This window comes from Danio aesculapii, chromosome 17 (assembly GCF_903798145.1).
Source record: "Danio aesculapii chromosome 17, fDanAes4.1, whole genome shotgun sequence".
NCBI classification, from domain to species: Eukaryota; Metazoa; Chordata; class Actinopteri; order Cypriniformes; family Danionidae; genus Danio; species Danio aesculapii.
Genome location: NC_079451.1, coordinates 51,739,106 through 51,752,092, shown reverse-complemented (window position 1 = coordinate 51,752,092; position 12,987 = coordinate 51,739,106). Strand labels below are relative to the sequence as shown.

At 40.6% G+C, this 12,987-nt stretch overlaps 1 protein-coding gene across 1 annotated transcript; it reads left to right on the top strand.

The window, feature by feature from the left end:
• Positions 1–2,177: 2,177 nt before the first annotated feature.
• Positions 2,178–12,664, top strand: siva1 (SIVA1, apoptosis-inducing factor). The gene is made up of 4 exons (XM_056476333.1): positions 2,178–2,555; positions 4,785–4,979; positions 7,303–7,456; positions 12,456–12,664. The coding sequence occupies exons 1-4, from the start codon at positions 2,435–2,437 to the stop codon at positions 12,499–12,501; spliced, it is 516 nt and encodes a 171-aa protein (XP_056332308.1). The 5' UTR covers positions 2,178–2,434; the 3' UTR covers positions 12,502–12,664.
• Positions 12,665–12,987: the final 323 nt, after the last annotated feature.

The following is a 12,987-nucleotide window of genomic DNA, read 5'->3' as shown; positions in this document are numbered from 1 at the left end:
TCATCACAGCGGAATGAACCGCTAACTTATCCAACATATGTTTTACACAGCGGATGCCCTTCCAGCTGCAATCCATCACTGGGAAAACACCCAAACACACACACACACACACAATTTGGCTTACCCAATTCACCTATACCACGCCTTTGGACTGTGGGGGAAAACGGAGCACCCGGAGGAAACTGACTCCATCACAGGGAAAACATGCAAACTCCACACAGAAATGACCCAGCTGAGGATCGAAGCAGTGACCTTGCTGTGAGGCGATTGTGCTACCCACTGCGCCACCATGCTGCCTGCAATATAATTTACTCATTATAATTATTAAACATTTACTATTTTCTATTATTTACTATTTACTATTTTTCCAGTAATTATAATTGTATTTATTTATTTTATTCATTCATTTACTTTTATTTTTTTCATTAAATTTTCATAAATTTTTTTACAAATACACTTAAATCACCAGACAGACGCTTCTTGGCTTTATTTTTGTTTGTTATTTGTATGTATTTACAATATATACTTCATTTATTTTAATAGTTAAATCGATTGTTATGTTTTTATCAATACATTCGATTGTTTTTGTAGTAATTATAATTCTTATTTATTTATTTATGTAAAGTTTCACATGTCCTAAATGTCAATGTACCAAATACAAATATAAAATAAACACTGTACAAATACAAAACAAAAATTGCTAAAGAATGAGTTAATAATGTACGCCTAGTGACATTCAAACTGCAGTAATATTAATACTGGCCAGCGTGGTGCATGGCGCAGTAGGTAGTGCTGTCGCCTCACAGCAAGAAGGTCGCAGGTTTGAGCCTCAGCTGGGTCAGTTGGCATTTCTGTGTGGAGTGTGCATGTTCTCCCCGTGTTGGCATGGGTTTCCTCCGGGTGCTCCGGTGTATGTGTGTTAATGAGTGTGTATGGGTGTTTCCTAGTGATGGGTTGCAGCTGGAAGGGCATCCGCTGCATAAAAACATGCTAGATAAGTTGGCGGTTCATTCCGCGGTGGCGACCGCAAAATAAAGGGGTTAAGCCGAAAAAGAATGAATGAATAATAACACTAACCCTGCAGGTGTGAAGGCTAAATCACCACACAAATGCTTCAATAATAGTACTAATGAAACATCAGTGATGATAACAACTGAATAAAATAATTACTACATAATATATACATATTATTTATTTATTTATGGTGATTTTTTAAATATCAATACTTCATAACAATTGAAGTTTTATTTTATTTAGTCATTTATTTACTTTATTTTACTTTACATTATTGTCAGGGGCAGATTTAACCAATAAGCTAAGTTAGCAGCCCTGGGACCCCCAATAAACAGCTAGATGTATGAAGTATACCAATAAATTATATATAACATATGGTGAAGGTCATTCATTCATTCATTCATTCATTCTCTTTTCGGATTAGTCCCTTTATTAATCAGGGATCACCACAGCGGAATGAACCGCCAACTTATCCAGCATATGTTTTACACAGCGGATGCCCTTCCAGCTGCATCCCATCACTAGGAAACATCCATACACTCTCATTCACACTCATACACTACTGACAATTTAGCTCACCCAATTCCCCTATAGCACATGTGTTTGGACTGTGGGGGAAACCGGAGCACCCGGAGAAAACCCACCCCATGCAGTTATTACAACATGCAAACAAACTCCACACAGAAATGCCAACTGACCCAGCCGAGGCTCGAACCAGCCCAGAGTTGACATTCGCTACCCACTGCGCCACCACATCGCCCCATGGTGAAGGTCTAACAAATAAAATTGCAATGCAATTATTACAACTGTGCAAATGGAGCAGTCCAGCAGTTAAATCAGATGAAGATTCAGTTCATTTATTATTCTTTTATTTTTATTTTAAAGGGGAAAATCATGTAGTAAACACTGGGTGAAATAAAAAGAGCCAAATAAATAAACAACACACAAAAAAACATACCAAAGCGTGCATATCCCATGGCTGGAATTGCTTAGGGCCCCCAACTCCAAAAGTATCTGGATGATGCAAGCTGAGACTGCATATCCCAGAGATGCAATATCAGACACAATGCACTCAATGGAGCTAGTGACGTCACTGTGAGGGGTGGGGTTAGATGAGCACATTAAAAAGCATTGGATGCAGTTCAGATTGCACTGCACAAATCGTTAAATCCACTGATTATTGTATTGAAGTGTATTGTACAGCAGACAGCTCCAGCGGCTGTAGTTCATCAGGCCAGCAGGTGTCAGAAGCGCGTGCTCGTGTCTGCGCGCGGCTGAAGCAGGCGAAGAAGAAGCGGAATCCTTAAAGCGCGAACTCGTGTTGTTTATCTCTCAGTTTGTTTCGCGGGTTTTCCCGGTGTGTATCCGCGTGTCCTCCGCTCCAGGTGTGTGTTCGTGTTTTATCTCAGGTGCTTTTAAGATGCCCAAACGCTCGTACCCGTTCAGCGAGAGTTTCTCCTCGCAGTATAAAGTCCATGTGGGCCAGAAGGAGATGAGCAGCTGCGGCGTGTTCGGGCTCCGCTACCGACAGGAGATCTACGGTAAGACACACACACACACACACTTTTACAACACACACACGCTTTTACAGCACACGCTTTCAGTACACAGATGCACACTTGCAAGTTTTACGGTCAGAAAAACACACATTTACAACACGCGCGCACACACACTTCCAGCACACAGATGCGCGCAACACTAACACACTCACACAGAGTTACACACTTGCAAGTTTTACGGTCAGAAACGCACAGATATTGCTGTAATGCTGACTTTGTATTCGCTGTTCACTGTCACTTCAACTATGAACAAACGTGCGAATATAACACACACACACACACACTTTTTGCACACAGAGACGACACAATACACAGATATACACTTTTAGCACACAAACACGTACTGAGACACACTTTTAGCACACACACTTCCGACACAGAGGCACAGTTCCAATACAAACTCATGCACACAGACGTAGAGTACACAAGACACCCTTTCAGAGACGCACATTTGTCTTGTAACACACACTGACACACACCCTTTCAGCAGTTTCAGCACATTTACAACAAACTTGCACAATACACACTTTTAGTGCACACCAAAACAATGGCATGCAAACACGTTCAAAACCAATGCACCGTTTCTGAACAGACACTTTCAACACACACACACACACTTTCAACACCGATGCACAATTTCTGAACAGACACTTTCAACACACAGATGTACACTTGATACACACATTTAATACACTTCAGCGCGCACTTTCTGAACAGACACTTTCAACACACAGATGCACAGTTTCAGCGCACTTTCAGCAGACACTTTCAACACACTCACACAATGCATGCTTTATACACAAACACACACTTTCAAAACACAAAGATGTGCACTTAATACACACACTTTCAGCGCACTTTCAGCAGACACTTTCAACACACACTGTCAGCGCACACTCTGAGCACTTTTAACACACACACACACACTTTCAAAACGCAAAGATGCGCACTTGATACACACACACTTTCAGCGCACACTTTCAACGCACACAGATGCACACTTAATACACACACTTTCAGCACGGTTTCAGCGCACTTTCAGCTGACACTTTCAACACACACACGCGCACACACACACTTTCAGCGCACAGTTTCTGAACAGACACTTTCAACACACACACACACGCACACTTAATACACACAGTTTCAGCGCACTCTTTCAGCAGACACTTTCAACACACACACACACACACACGCACAGATGCACACTTAATACACGCACTTTCAGCACTGTTTCAGCGCGCTTTCAGCTGACACTTTCAACACACACACACACACACACACACACACACACACGCACACTTAATACACACAGTTTCAGCGCACTCTTTCAGCAGACACTTTCAACACAAACACACACACGCACAGATGCACACTTAATACACGCACTTTCAGCACTGTTTCAGCGCACTTTCAGCTGACACTTTCAACACACACACACACACACACAGATGCACACTTAATACACACAGTTTCAGCGCACTTTCAGCAGACACTTTCAACACACACACACACACACACACACAGATGCACACTTAATACACACACTTTCAGCACCGTTTCAGTGCACTCTTTCAGCTGACACATTCAACACACACCAATGCGCACTTAATACACACTTTCTGAACAGACACTTTCAACACACGCACGCACGCACGCACACACGCACGCACAGATGCACACTTGGGACACTCACTGACATGCACTACATGTATGCGTACTTTCAGCACACTTGGCATGTGCAGCACAATGGACACGTGCACTCAGCACACAACACACTTTCTGAATGGGATGCGAATTTAAAGCACACTTTCAACACAGATGCATGCAACACACACACACAGATATTGGTGTTTCATATTTGCACATTCAGACTTTCTCCTCATAATTTTAGTAAAGTTTTGCTAATTGCTGAACTTTGCACCTTGGCACTCATTGGATAAGGAGATTGAAATAGAGCTAATATTTAAGTCACACTTGCACACATGGTCAAGTTGTCACTGGTTAATTTATTCGTTTTTTTTTTTTTGGGCGTTGTACACTGACATATTAACACACACACACACACAGATGCACAGACACCACGTCAAGGGCTGAAACACTTTCTGTGCATGTAGAACCTTTTCAAATGAAACCGTTCTAGCTGATTGCTCTCACTATGAGCATATCGTTCAGTATTGGTGTGTTTATTATTTTGGTCAACCCCTTCAGAAAAGACGAAGAGTCTGCTGTTCAACGGAACAAAGGCAGTGATGGGGCGGATCTGGAAAGCGGAGGGCGAGGAGAAGCTGTCAGATGTGGTTGAATCTGATCAGACGAGCGTTTCTGCAGCACATCAGATTCTGCTTAGAGGACAAACAACCATCGGTCTGGACGGACGACTGCACAGAGCGCGCTCCACACCGGGTCAGTGAACATTCATTTAGTTGTACTCCCTAGGCCAGTGTTTCCCAACCCTGTTCCTGAAGGCACACCAACAGTCCACATTTTCAAGCTCTCCCTAATCAAACACAGCTGAAAAAATCTTATAACATCAGAAGAGACTCCAACACCTGAAGTTAATGAGTCAGATAATGGAGACATCCAAAATATGTACTGTTGGTGTGCCTCCAGGAACAGGGTTGGGAAACACTGCCCTAGGTTATCCGATTCATTTTATATTAAATCATCATTTCCCATGGTGTAATCGATTTGTTTACAACTTAATGAGTAATAAAATATGAAGGGTACTTGCTATAGACCTTTTTCTTAGAACGCAAAAACACCCATGTATGTGCAAGGAGAATGCTAAGACCTTCTGGTTGCAGCTGATGCGCAGAGAGTCATGTTTGGACCGCTTTAAAACGATGGTTTTAATCCATTTTATTTGCTTTTAATGTCTTTGAACTACTATTGTTGATCAGCGCCACCTCCATCTCTTAAATGTGATCTAATGGGACTGATAACAACTGCTGTGAGACATTTTTTTCCCCTCGTTGTCAGACGGCATCTTGTGCTGTTTAAATGAAGCCTCATCGCTAAAGTCAACACTTTCTCCAAATATATAACCAACCCAAACAAATGTACTTCACCAAAATGTTTGACACACACACACACACACACACACACACACACAAAGCGTAGCCTACTGTACTGTTCCACTAACACATTGTCACACAGTGAAAGTGTCAATTTTGAAATGACCAACACAAACCGTGGTAAATACTACACAACACAAACCAACTAAATAAAATCAACGTCTCCCGATTAGAATCAGCCAGCAGAATATCAGTAACTGACTTTTATTGGTCATTTTTGTAAATTGTGACTAGCATACCTGTTAAGTTTCATGCCAGTAGTCTTGTTTGCTCCATAATGCAGTGATGTTTACGTGTTGAAGAGACTCTGAGCTAACAGCTCACACACGCACTTTCTGAAGGCAGACGCATGAATTAGGAGCTCTTTTTATTTTTATTTATTATTTCCTCCCCTCCTCTCTCACGCTTAAACCACATTCGATTATGACGGCTTTAGCACACACCTTTCAAAGTTGTGTCTCAAACACTCCGTAATCAACTCAACTCTATTGAAACCCATTTTCAGATTGCGAATTACCTGTTGTGAAGTCTGTAAACGGAATTTCTAAACTTTCTACTCTAAGACGCTGGTCGATTATAGCGCCCTCTAGGGCTGGGTGCTTATGGGCAAAAATCATATCCTGGAATTAATGACTGTGTACGATATATCCGGTTATTTTCCCATAAATGGTTGAGTTAAAGCCTTTTATTAAACAGTTTTTGAGCAAAATATAATTCAAACACTGGTTCAAACACACAAATCAAATCACATCCTGTAGTTAAGGGGCTAAACTAAATCAATTATACAGAATAAATATGATTAGAATATAATCGCAATTGAAGTCTACATGCAATAACAGAGCAGAACGCAGAGCTAAATGTGTGAATGTAAAGGAGACCGGCCTGTAATAAATACTGAACTTATAATCGGTAAATATGAGGTTTTCACTTAAAGCAGTATAAATTAATCCCATTTTGGCACTTTTAATTCTTTAAACACATTTAGGTGCTGCTTGTCAATTTGACAAGGCTGCTGTTCATTCTTGCTGTCAATTGTGAAAGATGATCTGTTAAAAGGTGTTGGATAAACCACTGTAACAGCTGTAGGCACTGTCATGCGTGTGCACGCGACGGGGAGTCCGATTTGGCCATGGAGTCAGATTATGATTCAACACCGGCAATGCATGTTCCTCTGTCACGCCTGTGATGGGTCGTTCTTGAACTATTCGTTCATTTTGAACAAATCTTTTGTATTTTGATGTACCGCCAGCCCTTGTGCCTTCCATGCAGCAGCCAAGAATAAGGTCTATAGTTACTGTATTTGCATTACTGTGAGGGTTGGCTTTGGGGTTAAGGTGGGTGTAGACCTTAATACCATGCAACTTTTATATATGTTTATAATTATTATTATTACTATTATTATTATTATTATTATTATTATTATTATTATTATTATAGAAATTTGGAATCTGCAAAAATTTGTATCTGCAGGTCATGCTTACCAAAAATGCAGACATTGGGTCAAGAAATGCTTGTCAAACCGTTTTGGTTTTAGTCTAAAACTGCATCCAGGCTGAAACAGAATTCTGGAGTTTATTCCAGTGCATCCTTTTAAATATAGTCTCAATGCAACTCCCTCAATATGAGTTATGTTCTATTAATGTGTGTTTCAGGTGTGGGTGCGTGTCCTCCAGCATGTGGTGTGTGTCAGCGCGGCTCTGCTTTAAGGAAGTGCTGTTCTCAGTGCGAGCGTCTGGTCTGTTCCTCGTGTGTCCAGCAGTGTAACAGCTGTTCTGAGATCTGCTGCTCCGTCTGCACTGTCACTGAGTGAGTCCTGCACCAATGCACTGCTTCAGTGCTCATGCCTTTTATACAGAGATGCTGTTCACATTAAAGCTGCAATGCGTAGCTTTATTCAGACCCCCTAGCTTTTCCTTTTCCTTTGTGTTTTTTTTTTTGGCAATAAAAATGACTTCTCTTGTGGTGGTAATAGCAATCTCGTTTACCATATTGGGTAGCCTGTTATATTAGGTGTTCAATCTGAATCCATGACACCAATCATAATAAAGCTTGAGTTTTGGTCTCTTGTAAAGATCAGATCTAAAACCGTAGGGATTAAGCCAAAGGAAGTTTTAAGAACTCTTATCCACAGTCTTTCCCTCTCTGATTTCACTTACTGGAGCATCTGACATGTACCTCACACATACTGTAGGACATGTGTTCGGGCTTCCCCTACTGTAATGCACCTAAAACGCTGATTGCTGTAAAACTTGTCAATGGCAGGGCAGTGTGTTCTCTTGGGTGCAGGGAAAGAGAAGAAATTTATAGATCTGATATAATACCAGCCATACATGGAAGTCACAAATAATGTCCTTCAATTATGTCGCGGCCATCATCTGTGAACCAACCTTATTTTATTGATTGCTCCGTTTGTTAGATGTTTGCCCTAACTTTTTCAGTCTGTAGCGCGTCAAATGCACAATTCGTGCCGTATGATGTCTCCTTTGCTATGACTTCACATGTAAATCACTTGTGCTTAATCTGTGTCTGCTTGCTGCACATGCTGAAACTCCCCCTGCCCCATTCCATGTAATGTAAAGATTGTGAGGGCGCAGATGAGATGTATTTGAGTCTCTCTCGAAAAATGACCTAGGTTGCGTATGCAACGTCTGTCACGTAAAACCACTAGTTGCAAACTGAAATCTTATTTAATTATGGATTGGAATTTAAACTAATCACAGATACAGGGACACATGTAGACAAACCAGCTGGTCAACGTGACTTTGAAACGCTCTGGTGTCCCTGTATCTGTGGTTGCACTAAACAGCGGTGTGATGACCTTATACGCCTTAATTTCTGTTGGGCATGTAAACACTGACAAATCAGCGGCGATTTTAAGGGCACGCTACAAATGGATTTTTGATTTCAGTACAGGGTAATATCTAATTCCAGTATCGTGACTCTAGAACAGGGATAGGCAAACTCGATCCTGGAGGGCTGGTGTCTCTGCATAGTTTTGCACCAACCCTAATCAAACACACCTGCTTGTAGCTTTCTAGTGATCTTGAAGACACTAATTAGGGTGTTCAGGTGTGTTTGATTAGTGTTGGAGCAAAACTCTGCTGGACACCGGCCCTCGAGGATCGAGTTTGCCCATGCCTGCTCTAGAATTTTGTAGATTGGCTTCAGTTTGTACGTTGAAAATGAACAATGTAGCTAGTTTCATATGGATTTATGAATCGTTCTTACTGTTCAATGAACGCAAACTGTTGTAGTTTATTAAAGATACAAACCCCTCACTGCACATCAGCTGCACCTTCAGCAAACCTCCTAATACCTGCAGCACGAGGACTTGATAAGTTTCAGCATCAAAGGTGCTGGATCTGTTCAAAAGATTTGACTGCATGTCACTGTGTATCAAACGACTTGATGCAAAACAATAGAACTAAAGCAATGTCCACTGTGCTGAGTGAGCGCTTCTGTTAAACTGAACGGTCACATCGATGACTGAAGTGTGCTCTGGTTTGGAAGGTGAAATGCATTGTGAGTGCATGGAGAGGGGACAGCCGTGCCTAGTGTGAGTACACCCTAATTCTAAGTTGGTCAGTTTGGTCAAGTTACACACTTAAATCATCTAGTATTTTTCTATTTCTCCCACAGATTTTGGTCTCTCTTGTAAAATATTAAATTTATATTATTTAAAGTCCTATGGTAGCTTCAATTCCATTTAGTGTAACTTTTTATGTATTTAACCAAAGCAGACATTTAACTATAATATTAAACTAACTTTCAAGAGTTCACACTTGGCTGATGATTAATTATAAGCTTGTTTGGCATGCTGTCCCGGGAGAGAGCCCTAAGCTCATAAGATCCTCGAGCCCGGGGCTCCCTCCCATTGCAAGGCGAGAGAGGAGTTTGAGCTCAGGTAGATCTCGAGAACTCCCCTGCTGTATTAATCAATGAACAGCCAGTTATTGCTCTTGAGAGAACCATTTTCTAGGAGCATGTCTATAGTGCCGGTTTGGATTAATCATTTAACTTATGTTGCATGATTTTTGGATGGTGGGAGGAAACTGGGAAACCCACGTGAGCATGGGGAGAAAATGTAAACTCCGCACAAATGTCTGCTGGTTTGGTAAAGCCTAGAACCAGAGACATTCTTGCTGTGAGGCAACAGTGCTAACCACTGGGCCACCGTGTCACCCATCTAGGAAGGAGTAGGGGTGATTGGGTGGGTGGGTGGGTGGGAGTGGGGGGGGGGGGGGGGAATGAAGATAGCGGTGGTATGTAACCCAGGGTATTTGTAGTAGCTTAGGAGTTGTCTGATTGGTGCATTGAGAATTAGATAATGCGAATCCAGCCATGAGCAATCATAAGCACGTGATCCTCTGGAAATTAGTTTAACTAAACTTCACTTATTCTTAAAGTTAATTCACTGAACAGTTAACATTTACTCCAAACCTTTTGTAGTTTTTCCCTCAAACTGGAAATGTATTGTAGGTAGGCTTGTGCCGGTATTCGGTAATGCGATAAATCACGGTAATGAATATGCACGATATTGTTATCGCGGGCACTTCAAAATACCGTGAAAAATAGATCCGAATTTATATTCTTAGAACGCACCTTAGCTTAATTTCCATCAACCGCTTGAAGAAACACTGCGTATATGCTGCGCAGAACTGATGCGCACTCTGATGTAAACAATCCCCACATGTAGAAGCCCTGTGTGCAGGCAGAGCGTGCCGCCGCTGCCACCGCACTGTAATCCTCACACAGACCGGGCACTTTCCCGGTGGGCCGACGTACTTTTTGGGCCGGGCTGATCATCGTCTTATGATTTGATCGGCCCATAAAAGGCTTAGCAGCCTATCGTTTTTTTCTGCCTTATTGATTGACGCTGCTGTGATCTGTGACTCTCTGAAACTAGATGCTTTTTTTCCCGGACAGACAGACCGGCCCGGTCCATGTGACACTGCAGCCCATTGGCTCTTTTCGGTATTGACATTGGGCTGGCCCAATCACAAACTCCTATTTTGGACTCCGTGTGAGCGTGCGTCGTCTGTGTGTATTTGTCAAAATAGTCGAGAGTCAGAGAGAAGAAACGCAAGGGAGGCGCAGAGAAATCGCGGGAAATACACCGGCGTTTCATTTAGCGATTCTGAAAAGTTCTCTGTTCATTCTAGTACACGGCTAAAAACGCAAATCACGTGACCACACACTCTCTGCCCAGAGCTGCAGCCACTAGTTCAGCGGGTAAGCATAAACCCCAGGTGAGAGGATAGTGCTTGTCAGACAGTTCATCTGCTGGGTGATCTCATCTCACTATAGTTGTTAAACGTGATATTGAATTCATCTTGTTGTCTCTATCTAACAATTCTTATGTCTTTTGAATCACTTGTTCTCAGTTAACTGTTTTGGCTGAGTGCAAAGATAAGCTAATATATTAATTTATGTAACCACATACACTGACTCTGCACATTGACTGATTGCTTACCTTTATCGTTTAAATTTAATGTACGTTATACTGTTATAATGGCCATTATTGCTTATTAAAACTGATATTCTGCAAAAGAGACAGTGTAAATCAAATATCAAAATGAAACAAATTTGACTTGTATTATGTTTTCATTGTTTAGATAGTGAAACAGCAAGCAGGATGAGGTGAAAGAGGGTTAAAATGTAACACTGTTCCCTTTGAAGATTTACCCATGCATTAGCAGGCAGTTTTGGTTATGTTTATTATTGAATATAGGCTGAGTGAATAGTGTATTGAATAAGCTAAATTGACTGTAGTGTATGAGTGTGTGTGAATGAGTGTGTATGGGTGATTTCCAATATTGGGTTGTGGCTGGAAAGGCATTTGCTGCATAAAACATGCTGGAATAGTTGGCAGTTCATTCCACGATTGCTGATCGAAGACGGTTTCCCTTTGCACATTCACTTTGATATAATTGCTCAAATTTACTTTTATATTGTGTATTGTTTTATTTATATTTATTTGTATTTAAATGTTTGAAGTACTTTTAGTTAATTAAAAAGTTATTAAAGTTACTAAGTTGACGAAACTGAAGTTTTTTTGTGTTTTTTTTACCTGTTTCTCTAGTAAAATTACAATATCGTGATAATACCGTATACCGTGATAAAAGCTCAATCAATTAATCGCAGCACGAAAATGTGATACCGGCACATGCCTAATTGTAGGTGATGGTGAATTGTTTTTTACTGTAAGAAATGCTACTAGTTTCCAAAATTCAGCAAATGTGTGTTCTCAACAGGAAAATGGGCAAACTGTAGAGGGGGGGATTTGGTTAACCACAATTAAATTTGGAAGAACTTTTCCTATTTTAAAAGATCAATATTCAGTAAAGTGTTATCTTCTCCAACAGTAAAAAAAGCTCCTTTTTAGTTTCTCATTTGATATGGATTTACAGGGTTTTGGGATTTTGCAAACTGTCCTAGTCATATGCTGCTGTCTGTTGTAAAACATTACATTAGACACATGCTTTGGTAGCGCTTTACAGTAAGGTTGTATTAGTTAATCTTAATGCGTTTACTAGCATGAATGCTATAATGTTTTGTTCATGTTAGTTAAAATTAAGGAAATGAATTTTTTTAAACCTCATGGTGCATGAATTTGTATGCTAATAATGCATTAATTGTTGTACTATGATTAATAAAGGCTGTAAAATAATTCAGTATTTGTTAGTTATTACATGTAACTAATGAAACCTTATTGTAAAGTGTGACCCATGCTTTTTTTGCAAAGTGAAACCAGCAGTGCGTCAAAAGCAAACATGATTTTAATATATATTTTGTTTTTCTTCAGTTACAGCGAGCGTTACGAGCGCGTCCTGTGCTGTGGCTGCTCCTGATCTCACACACCCCTGCAGAGATGACCATATGAGAATTACACCACCATATAGTTTTAATGCATTCCCAATGAAATGTAAATGAGATTATTTTATATATGCTTTCTTTACCACTTGTGTACATACAACTGTGATTTTAATGAAATAAATACTTGTGCTTTCCTAACTGTCTTGGTGGATTTAAAATGTATACACTTTTTTTAATACGTTTGTTTCATCTGCAAATGCATTGATTTGAGTGCATGAGCTCGTGTGTAGGAAACCTTGAGTGCAGTAACAGTGGTGTGACACCAGAGGGCAGCACACGAGTACAGTTTAATCAGCATGTTCCTCAGCACCTTGGTCACACTTTACAGTTAAGGTTTCATTAATGTTAGTTAATATTTGCTAACATGAACTGAGCAATGCATGGGCAGAATTTAGTTATGCATTAAATATCAATTCATGCTTTACATTAATGCTCTGAGTTAATCACATAACAATGAGCAA

Excerpts from the sequence above, each read along its gene's own strand:
- siva1 (XM_056476333.1), top strand. The coding sequence starts at position 2,435 with ATGCCCAAACGCTCGTACCCGTTCAGCGAGAGTTTCTCCTCGCAGTAT. Across the intron at positions 2,556-4,784 it reads CTACCGACAGGAGATCTACG|AAAAGACGAAGAGTCTGCTG; the intron begins GTAAGACACACA and ends CAACCCCTTCAG. Across the intron at positions 7,457-12,455 it reads TCCGTCTGCACTGTCACTGA|TTACAGCGAGCGTTACGAGC; the intron begins GTGAGTCCTGCA and ends GTTTTTCTTCAG.